The sequence below is a fragment of the Carassius auratus genome, linkage group LG37M (assembly GCF_003368295.1).
Source record: "Carassius auratus strain Wakin linkage group LG37M, ASM336829v1, whole genome shotgun sequence".
In the NCBI taxonomy this organism is placed as follows: domain Eukaryota; kingdom Metazoa; phylum Chordata; class Actinopteri; order Cypriniformes; family Cyprinidae; genus Carassius; species Carassius auratus.
The window spans coordinates 492325-519722 of NC_039296.1; the positions used below are offsets into that span (position 1 = coordinate 492325).

The window sequence follows — 27398 nt, forward strand, 5'->3', positions numbered from 1 at the left end:
TTTACTTAAACATTCAATTTAATGTCATTTATATTACAGAAAACATTCAATTAAAATCAGCATTTAATCTTCATTTACATCTTTGTATAATCGAAAAAGACTGACCTTCAGAAAATAAAACACTGAAATCCAGTTTATACATATTGACAATCATTTAGAAAAGCTGTTAACTGATTTGGTATAAAAATAAGCATTGTGCAGAATCATTTCAGTATATTATCTGTAGCTCTCTCTGTATGAACTCAGTTCAATCAGTGCTGAATGCTCTGGGCAGGAGTCTGACACACACATCTGTTCTCAGGAGTCACTTGTGTTGTTCTTCTAGTGAAGGGTGTAGTATATGAGCTGGGCTGTTCCTCAAGTCCTGCTGGTTCTCCGCTGGATTAGTCTCCAGAGGGTCGTGGAGAGGTCAGTCCCTCAGTAGGACGACAGAGAGCGCTTCAGGAGAGCGAGGCGAGTCTGATGGAGTCAGATGTTGATGTCCACAGGTCTCCGCTCGCCCGTCTTGTGTTCTCTGACCCACAGCTCTCTGTCTCTGGCCGGGTCCACGCTCCGCAGCAGTCTGTCCAGCGGCTCGATGGTCTGCAGATCAGACGGCAGGCTGGGGTCACTCATCTGCTGTTAGTGGTGTGAACGAGTGTGAACGAGTGTGAACTCACGCTCTGGCTGAACATGTCTGTCTCGTGTCGAAGGGTGGTGTACTGACACAAGTGCTGTCTGATCATCTCCACACGCTCCACCTCCAGACGCTCCAGCTCCTGTCAGAAACACACACACACACACACACACACACACACACACACAGGGAGTCTTTAATGCGGTTTCATCTGTTAATCACAGTCTCATGGCATTCTTTTTTCTTTTTTACATATCTTTACTTTTTAAACGTTAAAAAATCCAGAGTGTGTCTATTTTGTGCTTTTCTCTTACATCACACAACTTTTTATTACACAAATGCTAACATTTTACAAGGTTCCATTAGTTAATATTAGCTGATGTGCTAACAATGAGCAAATGCATGTGTTACAGTATTTATTCAGATTTTCACCAAAATTGTCTCGGATCATCTTCAGACAATGCTGCCAAAAAGATATTTCCGATAGATAAAACCGTTCTCGTAAAGCGTGCTAACGAATTAGACAAAATTCTCACAAAAATGGACATGAAGCTATATCTTCACATCGCTTTCAGATTCTGACCGAACTTGGTACCCCTGTTATCCCAAACGTGACCTGAGGGCACAGAAGTAGTTGTAGCACAGCACCATCTACTGGTCAAAATCAATACTTTTTTGTTTAGAATTTCTAAACATTTGAAGCAAAAAATTCATACGATTGACTTCGTTAGATTAGGAGCGACATGCAGACTCAGACGATACCCAGTTTTCCCATGTCAGTCATCCTGAATGTTGACCATTAATATTTTGTAGTAAAACGCTGTATTTTACGAACGCTTTAGCGTATTGTTATGAATCTTTTAGAACCGCTTGTGGAAAAGTGATGAAGTTTGGTACACAGACAGAGGACAGTCTCATCATTAGCCACAGCACATTTGGAGTCTCTAACACAAACTCTCTAGTGCCACCAACAGGCCAAATTTGTACTAATGTTTCTGCTAATAGCTCTGAATGGTAAGTTCTAAAAGCAAGATTTATTGATTCCTTTGAATATATTGAGTGGATTGCATACCATCATTTACATTTCTATGAGTCAAGATTTTTTCGCAATTTCAAATTTTCCAAAAAACCTACTTTTTCTAACTCGTTTTCACCAAAATTGGCTCACATCATCATCATAGAATCCTGGTAAAAAAAAATTATAAAAAGCTTTTTGTTATACCAAACAATTATCATAAAAGCATGGTAATGAATTTGATGAAGTTCTTGCAAAAATGGACATTAGGTTATATCTGCACAACGTTTTAGCAGATTCCAACCAAACTTGGTCTGTGCTATAACAAGCATGACCTGAGGCCACAGTAGTTTTAGCACAGCGCCACCTACTGGCCAAAACATATATCAACATTTACATTTCTGCTTATTACACAAACTCTGATCTTCACCGAGTAATTAAAGACAGATCATTAGCTCTTATATATATCTTATATTATATTATATTTATTATTATTATTGTGTGTGTGTGTGTGTGTGTGTTGCTTCAGAGGTTCAGAGTGGAAAATGTAGCGAGTAGCTTTTTTTACCAATCTTGTATTTGAAGCATCTATTCAAATTGAATCAAATTGTTTGTCTGACACTCATTGGAGCTGTTGTTGGTGAAAGTGCGTTCAGTCGGAGGATCTCTCACCAGACTGCTGGTCACCATCTCCTCAAACCACTTGAACTGGCACTGATTGTAGAGGTCAACACATCGCATCAGCTCATCTCCTGAGGACACAGAGCGTGAGAGACACATGCTGGACTCATGGAAGGTGCAGAATGAAGGGAAATAGTTTAGTGGCATGTGTTTCTGATTTTATTTTATTTAGGTTTCATTTTTGTCACATGAATGTTAGCCAGTGATTTTGTCAGTACTCCATATTACTAAATGCATATAATCAGCATTTGTGCCAGTGTTTTCATACCACCGATGAAAGTGCTTCAATATCATATGATTTTCACAATCACTGTAAAACTTTAACTTTATTAGTTTAGGGATGATATTGCTAAACAAAAAGAATCAATATCTGCGCACTTTACTCTGTTCATCTGTTCCTCGTTAATAATCATTTATATAATATATAATATTTTATTGATCCATCCAGCTCTAATGAATGCAGGTATGATTCATGGATGTGATGTTCGGTGTGTAACAGAACGGATGTCACATCATGCACACACTGATTATTATTTTCATCAAAAATGCATGTCTGTGTTCACAACAGAACACTTTCTGAACATTGTCATGTTTTTAGAGAGTATTGGATTCCTCTCAGGATTGCTCTCGGAGGACGTCCCAGTAAGAAGCTGCTCTCACCGGCCTGTGTGGACTTCCTGCGAGCCTTCTTCATGTCCTCCTCCATCTTACTGCTCAGTTTGATCTCCAGCTGCTGGCTTTTTAACTCCAGATCCTTCTGCCGATCGGCGAGGGCTTTCCGTGCCTGATGAAGAACGTGAGAGTATGAGAGCTGAAGTGTTCAGAGACATCTGCGGCTGCATGTTGAGATCCAGATGCTCCTGAATAAGCTGTTCAAAGATTAACTGTATATATATATATATATACATATGTAGATTTACTTATTCATTACTGATGAACCATGATAAAATTGTGTTCTGGTCATTTTGACCTGGAGAGGATTCTCTTTTCCCTGAAAATGCTATTTAAAGTTATCACAGTATCACAGCATCTTATAATGTGGTGTTCAAAAAAACATAAAATTGCTCAATATTTTTAGCAACTTTTTTTCTTTCATTTAGCACAGGTTTAGTATTTTATTTTGGAGCTGGTTGATAGCAACAGTTTTTGAATGAATATTGCTGAAATGATATTCCCAAAACCATGGAACATTAAATCCTTTGTTCTTTACATTATACTCTATCTTAAAGGGCCAGTGCAACCAAAACTGAAAATGCTGTTATTATTCACACACTTCTTTCCAAATTTGCATGTGCGCTTATTCAAGCTTTGCAAGACGTGACTGATCGTGAAACAAGAACTAATGGTATTTGCTGTGACATGAATGCTGACTGTTTGTTTTGAGTGCGCTGTCCCTTTAAAAGAGGGAAAACTGTTTGGTTCTTGTTGCTCTATGAGAAGGTCACTGGATTGAAGGGCGTGAGATTATATATATATTATACCACGTGAATCATGTTTGCAGTCAGTACCTTCTCTACGGCGGCGGATCGGATCGCCAGCTGCTTCCTGAGATCCACCATGTGATGGTCCAACTTCTTCATGTCCTTCTTGACGTTTTCCCGAAATATCAGCAGAGGCTTTTCCACCTCACTCTGAAGCTGAACCATGTCAGAGACGGACCGGAAACACAGACAGTCTTTCAGATCGGAGCTCCAGTGTGTGTGTGTGTGTGTGTGTGTGTACTGACAGTGTGTGTGTAACATCTGCTCTCGTGTTCTTCAGCGAGCGAGACATCAGTGCATCATCATCTCACCTTGGAGGAGAACTTGAGATGAACTTCTGCTTCATCTGCCAGACTCTTCTTCAGCTGAGCCCAAGCTGAGCCGAGCGTGCTGAAACAAGATGTTTTATGTATATATACACACATTATATAAAACATATTATATCAGTTCAATTATGTACATATTTAAATCAAACGTAATATATTCAAAATTCTTCAAATAAATTTAATAAATACATATTAAATATTTAATACAATATATCATAAAAATATATTTAATATTGAATAAAATAGATATTAAATGTAATAATAAATATATATATATAAATTAACTTTAATAAATGAAATAATTATATATTTAATAAATTATATAATAAAATATATTTAGTCAAATGTAATAAATAGATATTAAATGACGAATAGGGTGAGTGCATGAGGTTTCTGAGAGTTTTGTGAGTTTGTGAGGAGATGAGAGTGTACTGTTTTCGGGGTGATGTACCCTTCCTCCTGCGCCGCCAGCGGGATCTGAGACAGCTTGGACAGGTTCTTGGCGTATTCCTCCTCGATCCTGATCCTGTGCACATAAACACATGAATACGACAGAGCTCACGTCTGTCCTGACTCTCACACACTCTCCTCAGGGACACACACACTTCCTGTGAACCGTAGCTCATTCAGTCCAGAGCTCTGCGCAAACGTGATCCAAGAGGAATTACGAGCTGTAACATGAAGAGTGAACATGTCTGAGAGCAGATCTAATGTTGATGGAAAGAGTCGAACAGCCACTGAATCAGTCGTTTTTCTCCTTTCTTGTTTTGTAGACATGCATATGTTTCCATAAACCACTACTGCCATACTTGTTAAAAAAATGTATTAATATATATATACACACACACTCTATACAATCAGTGGCATGCGAAAGTTTGGGAACCCCTTGCAGAATCAGTGAAAATGTGAATAATTTGTGACTGTGATGTCTTGTAGTTTCTGTCCAGCAGCTTGTGTTCTGCTGATGTCCAGATGTTTACCTCTCCCGCACAAACTCAGCCATCTCTTTCTGCATCTGTCTTCCCTTCAGCTGTTTCTGCAGCAGAACCTCGAATCCTGATATGCTGGTGTTCCCCTGCGGGTCCTTTCTGTCCTCCTGCATCCTCAGACACAACACGAGAGAGATTCATGTCAGATTATGACAGATGCTTCAGTATTAAGGATGTTCAGAGCACGTCACTCGCTGGCATTTCTACACTTCCTAAAGTTCTTGCTCACCCAGAAATAATCGCAGTAGCTCCACTCGTCTGGTTTGAGCAGCTGCTGTTCAGATATGTGCAGTGGAAGAGGAAACGTCACACTGTTGATCTACAGACGGAAAGAAATCATCCCGAGACACACAACACACAGCAGAACACGCTCTAAACCAGCGTATTACAATCACTAATGCATCAGTTAGATGAGGAGCAAGTCCAGCTCAATAAATGATTAGACAAATAAAGGAGCACTCATTAATTCTAACCCACAGACATGAATAAACACAATCATCCGTGCTCAAACATACACTGTACAACAGTTAAAGTTCATTCAGTATAACTGTGTTCTGTTTGTAATGAATCACTGCACTTGTTTGTGTTTCAGACAGATTGTTAGTTGCATCGAGACACCAGTAGGTGGCGATATACAAGTCACTGAATCATTAATTCAACGACTCTGATTCATTCAGACTTTACAAGTGAGTCACTGAATCATTCATTTGAATTGATTCATTCAAAACAATGATTCATTCAGGAATTAAAGTCACTGGTTTTATGAGTGAGTTATTGAATTGTTAATTTGAACTGATTCGTTAAGAATTATTTACATTTAGTCATTTAGCAGACACTTTTATCCAAAGTGACTTAAACGTGATGCATTCACTTAGTGTTTTTACAGCTTATATAGAGACCAGAAATACATTATTAAAGGTTTCACAGGCTGAAAGTGAAGCTGTGTGTGTTGTGTCTGTCTCGTCTTCAGGGTTTTCAGGAGCTCCTCAAGCATCAGTGTTATCTTTGTCAGTCACAGATATTCTCCAGACTGTAGAGATGCAGGATGACTTCGGTCTGAATGAGCTCATAACACTAATGTTGTCTAATGTCTGAATCTGAATCACGGCAAATGAGGAAATGAAACAGAACTGTCCTGATTCAGCTGTTGAGAAAACTTTATAATAATTCCTCTTTCATGATTGACTGTGACAGAAAGAGATCTGCTCGTACCATGCTCCTCTTCTAGCTCTTACACTGAACGACTGATTTGTGTTGCTTCTTCTGTTTATTCATTATACCAAGCGATCACAACACACTTCTGGAAGATTTCTATCTTCAGTTCAATGCATCTATAATCATGAGTCAAAGATCGGAAAGCATCAGCTGATGACAAATTAAAAGACTTTCATTTCTAAATCTTTATAGTTTGCTAACCACTAGGTTTTACCCATGTGTCAGCAACAAGTGTTAGTCAGGAAGTGAAAGTCATGAAACATATAACATGGAGTATAATCACATATTCTTTTATGTGTTTTAAAGTACAAGTCAGAATAAGTGTATCATTTCATTTTTACATAACTATATCTGTACACTGATGATAAAATAATATCGTCATTGTTCCATAAGTGCAATGTTTCAGTATTAGACTGTATCTTTAAACTCATTTTAATAAGATTCCTGAGTAAATGATGGGAGACGCAGATGTGTGAATATAATCAGTAAGTTCACACGATTAGTTATAACTCGACTCCTGCGAATCCAGATCTTTAGTTTATGCTACACTAATATTTTAACTGAAATCTTTAGTCATCCATGATAGCTTTGATTACTTGGTGTTGTATTAAAATGTCTTGGCACCACACACACACACAGAAGTATTTGTGTAATAATACTTCACTTCTAGAGTATTATTTTGGGGAATCTGTACTTTACTTGAGTTTTGTTACTAACTAAATAAAAGGTAAAAGAACCAAGTACTATTCTTTTTTACAATTCTGCAAATGTGAGTTTACTAAAAATGACTATTTCTTTACATACCAAATTAATTTTTAAAGTTTCTCAGCATTTAGAAAATATTAATGAAATAGATCATAATATGATATCATAATATTATATTATTTCATATTATTTCAACAGTTTGCTTTAGGACAATGATAAAAGCCAATTGTTTAATTGAATAATTTTGAGAATAATTATTTAATTTAGTTGTTTTTAACATTATAAAGAGATGGATGCAGAACCACTCATTAGGAAAGTGAGCGATGTCGGTGTGTTTGCTGAGCGTCTGAGATGAGTTTGTTTCTCTGAGGTACTCACAGTCACTGTGGATTCACACTCCTGCGTCCGGCTGGGTGACGTCGAGACAGCGCTCTGACAGAAGACACAAAACTGAGCGTCACACATCGTGTCCTCTGCACCCTGAGCTCATCAGGAGAAACGTGATGACATCTGCTGCACCTTTAGTAAACACCCCTGTCTTCTATTGGCTGGGTGGACAGATAGTCCCGCCCCCAAACCCATGTCATTGGTGGAGCTGATGTTGCTGTGTCGACGGGATGCAATGTTTTTAGAGCAGCACACAGGTTTCTTTAGTTTTTTTCAGGACCGTGAGTTCGTCTACTAAAGCCAGACCTTTGACTAACAGCATATGTGCATTACAGCTGATCCTGGCCAAAAACACTCACTTAAACAAGAAGAAAACACCTGACCAACCTCTCGACTGACGTGAGAAAAACTATGTAATACGTGCTGATTATTTCACTGACAAACATTCAAACATGAACGAGACGTCCAAGTTCTTCCTGAAATCCTTCCTCGTTTTATCATTCTAGTACGTTTCCTGATCGACTGATTAAAAGCACCTGAGCAGCAGATCAGATCAGAGTTTGGTAGATTGAGAAAATGCTTTACACTAAAATCTTATCAATCATATGTTGAATCATCACTGAATCAATATTGAGTCTCCAGTGGATTTTGATACGGATGGAGAGGTGTGTTAAAATGACTTGTGGCTACTGAAGTTATGGGATTAAATCAGATTTTTGAGAGAGATCAGCTGTACCTGTGAATCTGTGCTGGTCTTCCGCAGAACCACATGTGACGGCTCAGTCTGATGCAACAGACCGCCATTATCATGAAATCCATTCACTGGAGAGAAGAAAACACTGCCATGAGATTTAGAGCCAGGACAGATCAGCACAAGGTCATGTGACAAAGCAAAGACGCAGAGCAGTGTGTAATGAACTTACACTTCTACTGTGGCCTGAATCAGTGCAAGACTCCTCTGAATTGAATTCATATGGTGTTTGCGACAAAACATACTAAACTCATATGGGATTGAACAACATAAAAGAGAGCAAATGATGACAGAATGATCATTTTTGGGTGAACTATCCCTTTAATAGCTCCAGTAAGAGAGCCGGCAGCTGAAGAACAACACGGTGGATGTATTTATTTATTATAGTTGTGCACCGATGTCAGTTTTATCATGACACATCTCTACGAGCTGATGTTCATACAGCAGTACCTGTCAGGACCGAGCTCTTGTGTTTCACCGGTGTTTGTGAGCAGTCAGGCCAGATGGACGGACGCTCCCATGTTGTCTCTGAAAAACAAGAGAAATCAAGCCATTTCTTATTAATTACATCATCTGTTTTCTTCTGAAGGGAGGAAACAATTCTGCTGAATAAACGTCACATCAGTAATAATGTAATGCACGATGCTCTCACAGCGGCCGGATCAGATGTTCACAGACAAACACCAATCAATCCTTCCAAAAAACAGTTTCAGGAACGATCGACAGAGATTTACTAAATACCTGTTTTGAGCAAGTCTCCCTCGGGCCATTTTTGGTCATTTTATTAGCAGTGAATCAAATCATCCTCTGATTTAACACTAAGGATTTCAGTTCAACTCAAATGACAGAAATGAGAACCGATCAAATGCAGAGGCTTTTAATGTGAAGGTGAAAATACTCTACATCAGACCTGCATATAAAGCTTCATGAACGAAGCATTGCTTAGAATGTTTTCTTAATAAAGTGCAATGCATGCACCTGATTAGATTTATTGTCTTCATTACAGAACTATATTTTGAGTAATCGTAACATGCGTCCTCTGTGCATATGCAATCATGAAGAAAGTTTAGAAATTTACTGAGCTACGGCTATGAAACAGAGAAGCTGGTTACTAAGCAACAAGCATCTGAGAAGCTGATTAGTCTAATGATTTACTTCAGACGAGCGCTGGGCTCCACATCTACTGTATTGTTGTAGTTTGTGCTGAGCAGAACGCTGTGTCACGCTCCTCCAATCTGTGACGCATGTCGTGTTTCAGATCTGTGAGAGATGAATAATGGCCTAGTTCTGAGTTCTGTATCATCTCTGCTGTTCCTCCAGCTACTGCTGCGTGTTGAAACAAACAAATAGGAAACTGATTTCATCTTCATACACGTAACAAGCAGCACATATAAACTACTGGCATCGAATTCAGTCTGAGTAATCAAAACGATCTGACCCTGAGGTTTAACTTCAATTTAATTGATATGATTTAGGAAAATGGACACAACTGATGCCTGATATATGACGTGTAAACACTGTGTTCTGTAGTTTGAGCATGAGAGTATCTCTACACTGGTTCAACCAATGGCGTGAGACTGGGGCGGGGCTAATGGTTGTCTTGACCAATGAAAGTGCTCAGGAAACCTGTTTGATAATGAATATTACTTTTTGCTAATTTTGTTGTTGCTAATGTATTGAAGCCCACCACAAAATAAAATAAAAATAATAAAATAAAATAGTAATTGCAACTTTTTAAACTAATTTTGACTTCAATTACTTAAAGTTCTGCATTTATATCTCAAAATTATATTTTTATATCTCATAATTATGCATTATCATAATTCTGTTGATATCTCATAATTCTGCATTAATATTTTGCAATTCCAAATTTATATTTCACAATTCTGTATTATCTCATAATTCTTCATCTCTATTTCCTAATTCTGTGTTTATATCTCATAATTTTGCATTATCTCATAATTATTTCTATGCATTTACATCATAATTCTGCATGAATATCTTGCAATTCTCAGTTTATATCTCACAATTCTATAATAATTATGTTTCTATTTTGTAATTCTGCATTAATATATCATAATTCTGCATCATCTCATAATTATGTGTATATCTCAAAATTCTGCATTATCTCATAATTCTGCGTCTATTTTGTAATTCTCAGTTTATATCTAATACTTCTGGCTTTTTTTTCTCAAAACTGTGAGAAAAAGTCAAAATTCTAACATAAAACAAGAAACACACTATTATCTTTGTGTTTTTATCTTATGGCAGAAACAAGCTTCCATATATATGCTACAGAAATGTATGCATGTATGCAAGATTAGCTTCCTCTTCTTTGTCCCTCTCATGTAGTCCAGCTGTCTCTGTTAGATCTCAGTGGGCTTCCTGATCTCCCCACTGCAGGTTAGTGAGGTTGATCTGAAACGAGCGGTTTAATTATTCATTTATTTATTCATATTCATGCGTGTTCCCCAGCAGAAAACACATTCACTAAACCACAGCCGAGAAGAGGCCACACACACACACACACACTCTCTCTCTGTGTTTGTGTTTGTGTGAGACAGAGTGTGTGTGAATGAGTAACGCACACACACAGAAGTTCATAACATGCTAATAATCATTAATCACGCTGCACTGGATCTGGAGGCTGTGACCAAATGCTGGCTGATTTCAGTTTCTCTTAATCACAGAGTTTGTAGGATTATTATAATTGGTTGGTTAGAAGACTGATTTGTTATCTTTCTTTCACACCTTGTGTGCTCTCTCTGTTTCACAGTTTAGCTTGAGTAATAATAAGGAGCGAATGTCACCTAACCTGCCCAGTTCACAGGTGGAGTTCTGTTTTAGGTGCTAATGGCAAGCTTTGAAATGCAAGAGATATAATGGAAACCATAAGTCAGATAATTCATTATGAGAAGATGAATGTGTTCATTATTAAATGTCAAGTACCTAAATGTGTATCTCCAGGGCCCGGTTCCCCAAAAACGTTCTTATCGCTAAGTAGTTCTTAACCTATTCCTTAACCTCTCTCTTAACCTTATGTCACGATTCCCGACACGTTCGTACGCTAAGTATATCTTCTGTAAGCCACACTTTCGTAAGGTTGGTCTGGAGCATTCGTAATCTCTCTCTTAGTGTTGTTTGAGCTCAAGACGCCACTGTACAGCAGTCTTTAGAAACCAGCGCAGCGCAGTACAAGTCAAACTATGGTATGTTGACAATGTTGTGGCTCAACAATGATTTTATGTTATGGACATTTTAAGACTCATAATAAAATATGTTCGCAAAGGATACAGGCCTATTTATGAAGTTGACTTTATGTGGGATCAGAACTAATATGGTGGTAATTAGCCTAGGCTTTTTTGTAATGTAAAGCATTTAAATTGGCAATCACTTTTGATAATTAAAATCTGGCAAGGCTAAGATCTATAAATTTGTAATCATGGTGGTGTCCAGTAAGCGACCAACTATGTTTTTTTTTTTTTGCTACAGAGAGCTTCATCGAGGTCGTGGGAGAGGGCTACGTCCTAATCAAGACCTCTGTGTGGAGGTGCGTCCACACTGTCACCAACGCCCTTCTGCGCCATGCCGGGGATTACATCCCTATAGCCAATCCATCAGTGATTGATCAGCCGTACATATCGTGAAAGGGAGACGCGGCCATAAACGTGCAGGTTATAGTGGACCCAGAGCCATATAGAGTGAGAGTTGCGACAACTCCATTGACTCCAATGGAACGCTTTTCTTACAGCAATGGCGGCTCGTGGAGCCTCTAAATAGTTCCCGGAAGTAGCAGCAAACCGATGCCGCGCCGTAGAGATGCAGCAGAACAAACCGTTCGCGACGCACTTTTAAAAGGTAAGACGTCAAAATAATACGATTGTATATTACCAGTACATCTAAATAACAATAAATTGTAAGTTAAAACCTTCTGGTAGATTATTACTCATTAAATGAGTAGATTTAAGGGATGTTATCAGATAACTAACAGATTAGGATTGGAGCTGAATAAAGTTAGTAACGAACACCCTATAAATTGTAAAATCTGTTCTCTTAATTCAGTTTCATCCATCGTGTTTTCATCCAACGTTAGTTAGCTAACGTTACATAGCCTATTACGTTAGTTCAATATAACGTGTGACAGCGGTGAGTGGAAGTGGTAAAAATGAGGCTATAACGTTTGTTCCTTATTACACGTATTAAATTCCTTAATGATAAAATACACCCTATTGATATACATTTAGAGTGAATTGAGTTTGCAAAAACATGGGTGGAGTGTTTTTTAGTCATTGTGATTCATTGACTATTACCTGTCTATATTATATAATAATACTGTATTATATACTTAAACTTGTTAGTGTATAAAAGTAACATACTGTGGGTGCTGGTGGGGTGGATTAGTGGTGCCACTGGACTGTTCTGGGATGGAGCGTCAGTGATGATCTTTATTTTTCTTAGTGCTGCCTTTGCATTGTTTGATATTTTTTTTCTTGTTTCTTTAATTTTTTTTAATAGACCCAGGTATCTGGCTGATGGTTGACTGGGCAGTGTCACCTGTCCCTGTCTCTCCTCTCTAGCCATGTCCTTTTTCTTCACTGTCACTTTCCCTTCTCTGAGTGTCCTCGTTCTTTTTTCCTTCTTCTTTTCCTTTGAAACTGATAGAGGCAGAATACATGGTATTGCTAATTTTAAAGGTGCCATCTGTAATGTTTGGCAAAAAAAATCAAGTCATACTCCACATTTCATAACAGATGGGGGCAGTATGCCTCAATAAAGTGAATTGGTCTACTCTAGAGTAACAAACGAGAAACGGCATAGTCTCTATGCTCCGCCCCTACTTTCACAACAACACTACAGCCATAGCCGAAGCCTAACTGTGCGTTCACACCGCCGGCGTCGAGAGCGTCAAAAATCGCTCTTGCCGCTCTGCTCACGACGCTGAAGAAAGATTTGTGAGCGCTCAGATGCTCTGACGTAGATCGAATGATTATTTTGTATTTAAAGCGGCCGCAAAGCAAACAAGCTTGTTGATCTCATGCAGACTAACCACAAGGAGTTATAACCTCATTAAATATTGTTGTGGACGAAATATTAGGATCCTTTACTTAAAATGAACAATCTCAGACACCTTGGTCCACGTATCACTTTTAATTTATTTTTTATGTCCCTGTACGCAAACAGGGACACATCATAGATTAATACAAACGCTAAAAAGCAATAATCAACCTGTCCTTTATTCTGCTTGAGAACTAATGTGTCAACTCTCAAGCATTCACCGTGAGACACACGCAATTGACTCTTTTCACACGCTTTCACGCCACACATCAATTTTTTCACGCACAGAAAAACCACGAAGCAAAGAGGACACGGAGACCAACAGACTAGACAGAGCAGGTTAGTTATGATATAATAAAATGGGTAACGTTAAGTTATAGCTAATTATCAAATGCAGCTAGGGTTAGCCATCGATAACATTAGCACGTTTATCGAACAGCCTTCGATACATTTCTATGTTATAACTTCCCGAAAACAAATACACAAACATATAAAACAAACTTCTAGTGAAATACTAACAGCATCTAACTTACTGTTAGAAATGTTGCAAGTTCTGAGTCGAACCTCATTTCTTTGAAAGCAGCAGAGGTGTCAAGTAACGAAGTACAAATACTTCGTTACTGTACTTAAGTAGAAATTTGGGGTATCTATACTTTACTCGAGTAATTATTTTTCAGACGACTTTTTACTTCTACTCCTTACATTTTCACGCTAGTATCTGTACTTTCTACTCCTTACAATTTAAAAAATAGCTTCGTTACTGCTATTTCATTCCGGCTTGTTATCATTCAGAGAAAAAAAAAAACCTATCCAGATAAAGCGCGCCATCCTGATGGAGTGAATTTGATTGTGGTTGGATGAGAAGTAAGTACAAACATATACAATTCCGACACCCTATTGGTCCATACGCGATCCATCACACCTGCACATGACACAACACATCACAGTCCAGCAAGGACATAGCCAGTTTTGGGTTCGTTTATCAAAAAATATATTTCTTAAAGGGTTGGCTATGGAACCGGTATCCGATCGCCTCAGAGTCAGTCCGCTTAAATTTCAAATGAAACCGGCGTCAGACTCAGACCAGTCTCCTCCCCCTTCTTTCGGTGCTCTTCAAACCGCAGACCGCGGAGGAGCAGCGCGAGCTCAAACAGAGACAGAGGACACAAGGTGTGTGTTTATCGATAGATTGTTAGAATATCTGTTTCTGTGAAGTTCTTTGTCATAAATACAGTTTACAAAAGGTCACGAAGAAGCAGTCGGTTTCTCATCTACTGTAAAGTTTTCGCTTGTCACCGCTCATCACGAAACAGCTGTTTCCTCCAGCGAAAATCTAGCCCTTAACACATATGAACGAACACATACTTTAATTAAACTTATTTAAATATACTTCATTTAATCGTACGTACTTTATACATACACTACTGTGCAAAAGTCTTAGGCAGTATTTTCACTTAAAAGAATGGCGTTCAGTTATTTATATATTTTGCTGTAGTGTGTCAGTATAAAATATCAGTTTACATTTCCAAACATTCATTTTGCCATTGTCAAACTGCTTGTGCATTCATAATCGCACTAGATTATTATTAAAATTAATGGCAAACTGATATTTCCTACTGACACACTACAGCAAAAGATACAAATAACTGGCTTGAAACCCATTTTTTTGGGGTGAAAATACTATTCTTTCTTTTCCATAAGACTTTTGACACAGCAGAAACATTATGTGTGCTTTTGTATTAAATAATGACCCAGATTGTGAAATACATTTATTAGCCTTAGATTAAGGGAAGCACAACTTGGGAAATGAGAGCATCCAAGGTGAAAGCTATGGATTTATTTTAAATATTTGTAATGTTCTTTAATGTTATCCATAGTTTTTTTTTTTGTTGTATCGGTTCAGGCACCGTTTAGGCGCCGGTACCGTTTTAAAAGTATCGAAAAGGCACTGGACCCTACTTAAAAGTTATTATTTCTCACTACTGGCTCATTTACCAAATGGGTGCTTTCTCTTCGTCCTCCACAAATTAAGCTACTGTAGGTAGTTGGGTAGCGATTGATGACGCAAATGACAATGTTGTGATATCTAGGCTATAGAGCATCACAGTCCCACCCACAGCTGGTGCCGGAACTAAAAATTCAATGCAATTTCTGTGTTGACTTTTTGCACGGTAGACTTATCAGTGCAGTCATGATCTCCTTGGCTGCCATTGTGAGTTTTGCAGGGAGGTTGGTAACTTTAGTTAGCATTATCGTCCACTTCAGCTAGGCTACTATAGCTTTCATATGAAATGAGTCATATCAAGCATTTTATAATGCCACTGTCAAAACAATATTTAGCCTAGGCATACCTTTTTGTGCATTTACTGAACATTTGTGTAATGGCAACGACATATGTTGACGACTGAGCGGTGATTTCAGTCAGGTACAAAGCACTGCACCATGTTGCTGACGTTATTGTTAACCACTTTCACACACGCACACAATATAAAATACACGATGATAAATGTAAAAATCAATACACAGTACATATATAAAACACTATTAATTTACACGATTAATACTGAAAGAACTGCTATTACTGCACATTCACTATATAAAATAAAATTCACTGGAGGAAAAAGTTCGCGCGGGCGGCCGTCATCAGATTTGGATGTCGCTCAAAAGGCTCGTTGCCTCGTTCGCAGTTGTGGCTTCAGTCAAATTCAATGAGGTGCGGTGGTTTATGGGATGAGTAGTTCCTGCGCTCGAAATGAAAATATGTACACAGTCTTGTACCTTTGACTTTTTTGGATTTTGTCTTAATTTTTTTACTCAAAATGATATGTTATATGCTTATGAGTTCAGCCGTAGCTGGTTATCCTCACACATGCTCTAAAACTCTTTAGATACGGATTTTTCCGAAAGTGAATGGGAGAAATGAATGGGAAATTTACTTCCGGCACCAAAGCTCTCTAGGGCTGTGGGTGGGACTGTGAAGCTCTATATCAACTTTGTAACTCGTTCCCCCCCAAACACTGGACATAGCAGACGTATGTACCGAATACAAGAAGCTATCAATCAAGAAGGTATCAGGATTATGAGTTATTTTTCATTTTTAGTTTTTGATTAATCACTTGTATTAATCATTCATTTTGACAGCACTTTAATGTTTATTATAAATAGTCAACCACACAAGAGTAATTGTTTTTTAGCCTGCACCTATGTTCTTGTCCATTGCCCTCACAGATTCCTGCAGCTAAGCTTGGATGTACATTTACATTACATTTAAAGGTTATTGATGACATGGCTCTGAAGTTTGACTTTTTGCACCATAACAATACTTATTGGCAACTAGTCATCATATCTCTAGTCCTTTAATGTATTTGCATTGTACTAAAATGAGTTCATTTTCAATGGGCATATATGTGGCTGAAAAAGGTAGCCTAGTGCATCCCAAATTTTTCAACATTAACATTTTAATATAACATTATAGTAATTACGGCCTTTAGAAAAATGTTTTTTTGAGGAGGTGGGGTAGTGCACAATAGGCCCCTGTGGCACGGCCCAAGCTTTTGTTCTTAATGGCATTTTTTTTCCTTACATTACTTTTACTTTTATACTTTAAGTAGTTTTTTAAACCAGTACTTTTACACTTTTACTTGAGTAAAAAGCTTGAGTTGATACTTCAACTTCTACAAAAGTCTTTTTAAACCCTAGTATCTATACTTCTACTTGAGTAATGAAAGCCAATACTTTTGACACCACTGGAAAGCAGTGCCGATGTTTACTCTGGGCGGCTCCTTTTCTTATCGGATTTGATTTGTGATTCCGAGCGCGGTTGTTTCCCTGTAGCGGGTGGTGGTGGTAGAGGTCTCTTGCCAAGGGCTTGAGACATCCTTTCTCTCTCTTCCCTGAACTGAAATGAAATACTGTGCTGTACTTTCCACACGATTGACATCAGGTTCAAGTACACGCTCACAAGCCGTGCGAGTTATTCGTGTATTGCAGGTTGGTTGGTGGTTATGTTGCCCGCATACCGCCTCCCATGGCTGAAACTGGTATTACGACACCTGTCAGGCCGGGGCTAGTAATGCTAATGCTAATTAAGGTTGATATCTCTGCAGCACTATAACTTGACATTTTTTTAATGACATCATCGCCCTTATTTCTTCTCATTCTTTTGATACGTGTAGGTCATGTTATGGATATTTTTACCTCAATTTTTGCATATGGCACCTTTAAATATTGAAAATATCAATTTGCCTGCAGAGTGACTTCAGTTTAGTTTCCACAGACAACTTTTTTTTACTTCATACAGTACATATCACATGGTGGTTAAATGCACAGTTATAGGTAACACTGATGACTCCCTGCAATGTCTCACCATGAGTCTCAGCTCCCTGGGTTTTGCAAGGCTTTGCTTGTTCCTTATTTCTAGTAAATCATTTTCAATGTAAAAAAGTGCAAATAAATTTAAGTATAATTACCTAACAATTTTTTGTTGTTGTAATTTTTATTTATATTTAGATTGCTCCTGCTGACTTGAGCCAACCATTATTTTCTCCTCTCTATGTCAGTGGGGAAGCCATACATTCGCACACCTTCCTCTGACCGAGTGGAGCATCCCCATGCAGCACAGTAAACCACGGTGGAGACTATGCAAGGACAACATGAAAGAAAGGACACATACAAAATGCTTGTCATGCTATTAAATTTATTAGAAATGTATTCATGAATTGCTGTAAATAGTTAATTGTATTTATTTGAATAAAAATACAAAGTAATCTCGTAATATATAATTACAATTTAAAATAACTGTTTTCTATTTTAAAATGTAATATACTCCTGTGATGCCAACCTGAATTTTCAGCATCATTACTTTTGAATGGCAGTGTACATGTTTATATACGAGTATGCTTAAGTTGTTTTAAACCTGAATATATTGTGTACATGAATAAGTATTGTAAGAATTATACTACATATAATATATATATTATTTATAATACATAATTATATTACTATATGTAATTGTAAGAATTATAAACAGTAAGCTTCATTTTACATTTATTTAACATGCTAATTACTGCTGCTAACAGTTAATTGACCCATAGTGCGGTGCGAGCTGAAAATCACCTGTCACCAGCCTGTCTCTGTACTACCTGAAAGTCATCAATATGACATTAGTTAACATGAGATCAGTGAAAAAAAAGGACAATATGTAACGTAAAAAGGCAACAGCAACCCGTGTTTATACAACTTAACGTTAGCATGAAATACGTTTTTAAAATAACGGTACTTGAACACATCCTCAAATATTACCCGATTTGATATTTTATAAACAACATTGCTGTAACTACATACTCATGCTACATACATATGTCAGTGTGTTGTATAAATATATAAAATAAATGCATTTATTGACTCCTTATTACCAGAAATCGCAGTTCTGTCACTCTACTCTATCAGTTTGAATGGCCGCCAACGCACTTCCTGGAACTATTTGAAGTCTACACGAATCACGTGACAACCAAACATTTCGAACTTCCGTTGTCGCAACTCTCTCTCTACATGGCTCTGAGTGGACCATATGGGTGTGATCTCCGACCTGGTGGTGAGGCCCATTCAAGTTCCCCTGACGAGAGGCTTGGTGCCCTTTTTTACGTTGCTTCCGCATCATATTCTGTATCTAACTCTCTCTCTCTCTGTTCATTGTAGATAGGTTGCTTTTTATTGAAAACATTAACCAATGGCAATCAATACTGCATTAAATGGAGGTAACTGCAGCTGCTTGCCAATCAATTCTGATTGTAAAGTACCTTACCATTAATATAAAAGTGTATTACATAATTTTTAGAAGTTGAAGAAGTGACACAAGTGGCACAACGGAATAAGGAGGGTGGATTATTAGCAAGGGATACCCGGTAACATATCGTGTGAACATATTACTGACCATTTGATCATTTAATTTATAGTCTATATTTTACTGATAACTTAAACTATGTTAAAATAAACGTTACTGTAATAATTTGAGGAATGTTTCATTTGCATAGAGCGTGTTGTCTTTCTTAATGCTGTATTGCACCTTCGCGTGAAGTGGAAAATCGATTCCTGAGCAATCGATGCCAACTAATTCAGCACCCTCGCTTTGGACAGCGCTCTTGTGACGTCAGACGTTAAGAAGCTTCCTGAGGGACACTTCGGGAACACACTTAGGAACATAAACAACTGTGGTAAGATATATCTTTCAAGGCTTCTTAGCGCGCTAAGAGTGAGCGTTATCAGGGAACCGGGCCCAGATCTTTAAATCAGTATTCCAGAGTCTTCAGAGTCTTCCACTCAGTTTGGTAACAATACAATAATACAAAATAAATAAAAAAATAATAATAATAATAACTTTTTTTGTTTGTGTAATTGTTAGTAAATTTGACAAATAATTACAGAAACAATGCAAGTAACACAGATAATTAAACATTATATTTTGAAGCAAGAAAGACAAAGTATTTTCTTAAAAAAAAACTTTTTGTTTTTAAATCTCTCTCTCTCTCTCTCTCTCTCTCTCTCTCTCTCTCTCTCTATATATATATATATATATATATATTATACTGTTAACATAATTAAATCTTTTTTTTTACGTCCTCTTTTAATGTCCTCATTATTTATTATTTAAAAATACATTCAATTCATACATATTGTACACTGATTTCTATGATGAGCATTTTTTTTTTTTTTTTTTTTTGGGCATAAAGTCATGATAAAATTCTCTATTAAAAAAACATTACAATACTTTTTCAGGAATAATTAAGACATGCTCACTTGCTTATTTTTGAATTAAAATATATATGTATATATATATATATATATATGTGGCCCTATTAATGGTGCTGTGGTCGGAGTCTCTTACCGTTGCTGACGGTGTTGACGTAGTATCTGCGTCCCTGCGGTGACATGTAGCACTTCCAGTCTCTGGGCAGCGGCTCGTCCAGAGGAGACATCGAGGACAGCTTCTACAGCACAAGGGGAATACATGATATCAAAACTTCAGAAGAAGCTTCATGTTCAGAGCTTAAATACACAGTCCATCTGTTATAACTGACAGGTTCACAAGCACAGATACAGTGACCCGGAAAAGACAGCTTCAGAATCAAGCTCCTTTATTGGCATTGATGATTACATGAAGAATCTATAACTTCCATAAAGCCACTAAGGGTTCTTCATAGTGGAAAAAGCTTCTTTAGATTATCAAAATGTTCCACAGAAATGGTTCTTTATGTCACTGATAGAAATGACTAACATTTCTAAAAAATAAAAAAATAAAAACTTTATTTTTAGTCAGGAAACTTTGCAAATCACGACTCATAGAATCAGAGATACAGACTCAACCTGGTTTCCGTCTGGTTTTTCCTGATGATAAACAGATCTTGTGGAACACAAACGATCGTCTCTCATCACGTTCACATATAGCTTGATGAACTTCTGTTATAAATGACTATTGTTGCTCATGGGATGCGGCCGTGTTAAATTAAATAAAGTGTTTTCTCCCTGTAAGCAAAGGAGTAAGTGATTACATTAATTTCCCAAGGCTTTGTTGAGTTATGTCTGTCAGACTGTATGTCATAGACGACGAATATAACTGCAATAAAGTGCCCTTCAGAATATATATGTGTGTGTGTGAGCAGCGTGTTGTTTTTGTGTCTAAATGAGGAGACACATTGGTTCCCACAGCCACTTCTTCACGGCTCATTCAGACTCTGATGTCCTGCTCTGAAAATCAGGAATTATTTGTCAAACACTCCAGGAGAGAATGCTTTGAATACTGAACTCTTGTAGATAAAGTCTTCAGGAGCTTCAGTATTTACAGCTTTGAACTCTCATTACCTTCACAGGTCTGTTATCGGACAATTCTCCCTTTTCTGTCCAAGATACTAGAAAAGGGGGTATCCTCACAATTATATTCCTTCTTAGAGAAATATCTGTGAGGATTTCCAGTCAGGATTTAGACCGTATCATAGTACTGAAACTGCTCTCCTTAGAGTTACAAATGATCTGCTCTTATCATCTGATCGTGGGTGTATCTCTCTATTAGTTTTATTGGATCTTAGTGCTGCGTTTGACACAATTGACCACAACATTCTTTTGCATAGACTTGAACACTTTGTTGGCATCAGTGGAAGTGCATTAGCATGGTTTAAATCGTACTTATATGATAAAAAGCTCAATGAGTAGTAATTTCCTACTGGTAGATTATATAAAAAAAAAAAAACAGAAGTGTTAATTATTGGACAAAATACCTCTGCATGTAATAAACTAAAGCACAGTGGAAATGATGGCAGTGCTGTCAATTCTTTATCATCAGGCGTGCAATTTGATAACAATCTTTCTTTTGAAAACCACATTTGTAGCACTTGTAAAATGCTCTCTAAACTCTGTAAATTTTATACTATCTAGAATATCAAAATCAACTGCGGGTAGCAGATCCTTTTCCTTTTAACCACCCAAACTCTGTAACAATCGACCTGCCGTTGTTTGGGAGGGGATACATGTCAGTTTAAATCTAGATTAAAGACCCATCTCTTTAACCTGGCTTACACATAACATACTAACACATTTTTACAAAACTGATTCCAAAAAAGTTGGGACACTGTACAAATATTTAATAAAAAAATGAATTGAATAATTTACAAATCTCATGAACTTATATTTTATTCACAATAGAATATAGATAGATATCAGATGTTGAAAGTGAGACATTTTGAAATGTCATGCCAAATATTGGCTCATTTTGGATTTCATGAGTGCTACACATTCCAAAAAAGTTGGGACAGGTAGCAATAAGAGGCTGGAAAAGTTAAATGTACATATAAGGAACAGCTGGAGGACCAATCTGCAACTTATTAGGTCAATTGGGAACATGATTGTGTATAAAAAGAGCCTTTCAGTGTCTCTCAGAAGTCAAGATGGGCAGAGGATCACCAATTCCCCCAATGCTGTGGCGAAAAACAGTGGAGCAATATCAGAAAGGAGTTTCTCAGAGAAAAGTAGCAAAGAGTTTGAAGTTATCATCATCTACAGTGCATAATATCATCCAAAGATTCAGAGAATCTGGAACAATCTCTGTGCGTAAGGGTCAAGGGTCAAAACCATACTGGATGCAGTGACCTTCAGCTCTTAGACAGCACTGCATCACATCCAGGAATGATACTGTAATGGAAATCACAACATGGGCTCAGGAATACTTCCAGAAAACACTGTCAGTGAACACAATCCACCGTGCCATTCACCGTTACCAGCTAAAGCTCTATAGGTCAAGAAAGAATCCATATCTGAACATGATCCAGGAGCGCAGGTGTTTTCTCTGGGACAAGGCTCATTTAAAATGGACTGTGGCAAAGTGGAAAACTGTTCTGTGGTCAGACGAATCAAAATTTGAAGTGCTTTTTGGAAAACTGGGACGCCATGTCATCCGGACTAAAGAGGACAAGGACAACCCAAGTTGTTATCATCGCTCAGTTCAGAAGCTGCATCTCTGATGGTATGGGGTTGCATGAGTGTGTGTGGCATGAGCAGCTTACACATCTGGAAAGATGAGCATCATCAATGCTGAAAGCTATATCCAAGTTCTAGAACAACATATGCTCCCATCCAGACCTCGTCTCTTTCAGGGAAGACCTTGCATTTTCCAAAATGACAATGCCAGACCACATACTGCATCAGTTACAACATCATGGCTGTGTAGAAGAAGGATCCAGGTCTGAAATGGCCAGCCTGCAGTCCAGATCTTTCACCCATAGAAAACATTTGGCTCTTAATAAAGAGGAAGATGTGACAAACAAGACCTAAGACAGTTGAGCAACTAGAAGCCTGTATTAGACAAGAATGGGACAACATTCCTATTCCTAAACTTGAGCAACTTGTCTCCTCAGTCCCCAGACGTTTGCAGACTGTTATAAAAAGAAGAGGGGATGCCACACAGTGGGAAACATGGCCTTGTCCCAACTTTTTTGAGATGTGTTGATGCCATGAAATTTAAAATCAACTTATTTTCCCTTAAAATTAGACATTTTCTCAGATTAAATGGTAAATGGACTGCATTTATATAGCGCTTTCAACAGACCACATGGCCATCCAAAGCGCTTAATTTTGCTTCTCATTCACCCATTCACACACCAACTGCGGTGTCTTCCATGCAAGGCACATCCAGCTCGTCAGGAGCAGCTGGGGTTAGGTGTCTTGCTCAGGGACACCTCTACACTTGGTCAGGTGGAGCCAGGGATTGAACCAGCCGGTTTGTAGACAACCTACATGAACCACTGAGCCACTACTGCCCCAATATCATTAAACATTTGATAAGTCATCTATGTTGTATTCTGAATAAAATATTGAAATGTATAACTTCCACATTATTGAATTCTGTTTTTATTCACAATTTGTATAGTGTCCCAACTTTTTTGGAATCGAGTTTGTAATATTCAACTCCATTAAAGGATTTTTTGGCTGCATTAATAGGTCAACCGGAACCGGGAACACTTCATTGTTATTCCAAGGTCACTGCAGTCACCCGGATCCAGTACGTATCCAGACCAGATGGTGGATCAGCACCTAGAAAGGACCTCTACTGCCCTGAAAGACAGCGGAGACCAGGACAACTAGAGCCCCAGATACAGATCCCCTGTGAAGTCCTCGTCACCTCGATGACCATCGGCTCCAGACCACAGGAAACAGACAAGACTTCTGCACCTGTGTTGCAGTCAGGAATTAAACCACGCCATGCTGGTTTCGACTGGCTCCCAAATTGACCCTGGTTTCTCCCAAGATTTTTTTTCTACATTTCTGTCACCGATGGAGGTTTCACGAGTTCACCCTTACATCTAATCTGAAGGCAAATAGTAGGCATATTTTGGCGTGCTGTCCTGGGGGAGGGGTCCGGGCCCGGAGCATAGCCCGAACCCAAATAACTCCCCATCCCAATTTGGGATAAATAGATTAGAAGTGAGGAGTTGGGGTGGAGGAGGGTCGCCGAAAAACTGTCGTGGGACAGGGAGGTAGGAAGACTGGATATATATACGCTTGCGAGCTATAAGATGATTAGCTAAACGAGATGCACCTGTGCCAAATTGGATGATTATCTGATCGTGCTTCTCCCGAACTTTGTTAATAAAACCACATTTTTCTGTTGTTTTACTCTTGCATTATCGATACACTAATTTCCCGTTTAATACTGTAAAGTTGCTTTGACACAATCTGTATTGTAAAAAGCAGCATATAAAAGAAATAAAGAGCGTGAGTCAGTGTGACTCCAGGAGTCCAGATCCTAAACTTTGACTTCATGTTCAGAGAATCTCAAGACATCATGAACGAGCTCTGTGTGAGTCAGGCTCTCCTGAGCTGTGCATGAGGAGCCCAGCGGATCCACCCAACATGTGTGTGTGTGTGTCTGTGTGTGTGTGAAAGAGAGTGTGTGTGTGTGTGTGTGTGTGAGTGTAAGTGTGCTCTTGTTTTTGTGACATATCAGGACACAACTCTGTATAATGACATGGGTATGACACAGGTATTACAAGGAGAGGGTGACTTATGAGGACATAACCCATGTCCCCATTTTTCAAAACACTTATAAATCATACAGAATGAGTTTTTTTGAGAAAGTAAAAATGCACAAAGTTTCCTGTGAGGGTTAGGGTTAGGTGTAGGGTTGGTGAAGGGAGATAGAATATACAGTTTCTACAGTATAAAAACCATTACACCTATGGGATGAACACACTTTACACAAAAACAAACATGTGTGTGTGTGTGTGTGTGTGTGTGTCTCTGTGTGTGTGTGTGTGTGTGAGTGAGTGTGTGTGAGTGAGTGTGTGTGTGTGTGTGAGTGAGTGTGTGTGTGTGTGTGTGTGTGTGTGTGTGTGAGAGAGAGAGAGAGAGAGAGAGAGAGAAAGAGAGAGAGAGAGTGTGTGTGTGTGTGTGTGTGTGTGTGAGTGAATGAGTGAGTGTGTGTGTGTGTGTGCATGTTATTTATTTATTTATATATACTACAAATACTATTATTATTATTTTTATTATTAATAAAAGGCAGTTTATTTAATGAAAATATATATAATTATAATAATATTAATAATAGTAGTTATTATTATTAACCAACATAATAATATAAGTACTAAATATTACTAATAATGCTATTTATTGAAAATAAAATAATTAGTAATAGCAATAGCAATACAATTATTTATTCATAATAATGATAATAATAATAATAATACAATTCTAGACTGCTAATTTAACTAATAGGCAGAATCTTTGTTTTTTAATTAATTTTATTCTTAACTACTCTTCTTTTTAATATAATCATTTTATTATACTTATTGTGATTAATTATATTACTGTAATAACATAATAACACAATAATAACACTAATATTTTTTATTAAAAAAAAATAATAATAATTATAATTAAATCTTTCTTGTTTTCTTATTAATCTTTCTCAATAATAATAAAAGAAAGATTGTTATCCTTATAGTAATAACAATATGATTAATAATCATAAAAATGACAAATTAATACTCATTAATTGAAAGAAATAAAATAATGAAGTAATAAAAATACAACAATTTTTGCATAAAGATTAATAATCTGTACTGATTTCATTAAAAGCCAAGCTATTGTTCCTTATGACTGTAACATTTCTCCAAAATTGTGCAGGAGTTGTTTCTTTGGAAAGCAAACTCAGAGTGGGTTTAAGCCAGGGGTTTTTTCTCAGTCAGCAGTTTCAGCACATCAGGGGAAAATAAGGGAAGTGTCTGTTTCCTATTATTCACTCATCCATTATTTCACTTCCACACTTATTAACAGCTTTCAGTGCCAGAGCTCTGGACTCATATTCACACTACAACGCCTGAAGATTCTGTGGCTTGACCAACCTTTCTCATGAGAAAATATGCTTGTTTCATCAGATCTCCAGTATATATGGTCAAAGAGGATCTTGATCAACCGCTCAGAGAACTGTGAGAGAAACAACACTTTAGGTGGAATGTAATTTCTCACACAAGCTTGCAAACGAAACAGTGTCACCTGTCAAGAGAGATACTTTGTCAAAATCATGGCTGGACTGAGTGATCACTGGACCGGTCAGGATGAGGTTGAGGTTTGGGTTAGGTTGTGACTGAACTGACCAGTGAAATCCTCTGATGGGTTTGTGCTGAATTAAGTGGGAAAAAAATCATGTGACTCTAACTGGGTCATTGATTCCAACAGTTCCAACAACTTTTAAATTTACATGACATTACATTTACATTTATTCATTCAGCGACACTTTTATCCGAAGCGACTTACAGATGAGGACAGTGGAAGCAATCAAAAACAACAAAAGAGCAATGATAAATAAGTGCTATAACAAGTCTCAGTTAGGTTAACACCCCAGACAGCAACATAGTGTTGGCCCAGATCCGGCCAGATGTGGGCCAGACCTGGGCCGAAACTGCTTGCTGACTGGGACAGTACACCTAGCATGGGCTTTTAAATAATATAATAAATAAAAAGAAAACAGAACAGAAAAAAGAATAGAGCAAGCTAGTGTTAGAGGTCTTTACACACACACACACACTAAAAAACATTAAAAAACACTCAAATAAAGATGGAAGAGATGTGTTTTAAGCCGATTCTTGAAGATAAGGACTCTGGGATTGAGTTGGGGAGGTCATTCCACCAGGAGGAACCTTTTTATAACCTTTAAATAACACTAATTACAAAAAAAAAAAAAAAGAAAAGAAAGAAAACGGGACGTTTAAACAGAATAAACCTTCAAATCACGTTATATTTTTGGTGAAATAAAGTTAGTAGGCTATAACGTTTTTGTAACCTTTCCAATGCTATTTCAAAGCAACGTTCCCACGTCTTTTTAATAACCTAAATGTGTCACCTGTACGTGTTCAGACCCGACGGTGAACACACACCTGAGATGATGATGATGATGATGATGATGAAGGTCTCACCTCCAGCTGCACGTAATTTGAAGGGAACCATCCCTTGACCCCGTCCTTCTCTCCCTCCCACCAGCCTCCGTCCAGAGCTTGCGTGATTCGGATCAGCTCTCCAGCCTCGAACCTCAGTCCCTGCTGGTGCTGATCCCCGGGGAAAGAGTACAAACTTCGACAAAACAAGCCCGACATCGTACTCCACTCCTCGGGTGGCGGATCAGATCTCCAAACTGT

The 27398-nt window shown here is 37.8% G+C and overlaps 1 protein-coding gene across 2 annotated transcripts; it reads right to left on the reverse strand.

Annotated features, from left to right (window-relative positions):
* Positions 1 to 27398, reverse strand: LOC113068190 (growth arrest-specific protein 7-like). 2 transcript variants are annotated; one of them, XM_026240851.1, is made up of 14 exons: positions 27180 to 27398; positions 20105 to 20207; positions 8617 to 8694; positions 8152 to 8237; positions 7407 to 7460; positions 5338 to 5427; positions 5100 to 5215; positions 4571 to 4645; positions 4105 to 4183; positions 3821 to 3949; positions 2973 to 3096; positions 2304 to 2383; positions 660 to 758; positions 1 to 582 (listed from the first exon to the last, which is right to left on the reverse strand). In XM_026240851.1, exons 1-14 carry the CDS (start codon positions 27354 to 27356, stop codon positions 469 to 471), a joined length of 1404 nt encoding a protein of 467 aa, XP_026096636.1. In that variant the 5' UTR covers positions 27357 to 27398; the 3' UTR covers positions 1 to 468. The 2 variants fall into 2 exon arrangements, with proteins under 2 accessions (XP_026096636.1, XP_026096635.1); XM_026240850.1 differs by having other exon boundaries at positions 27141 to 27398.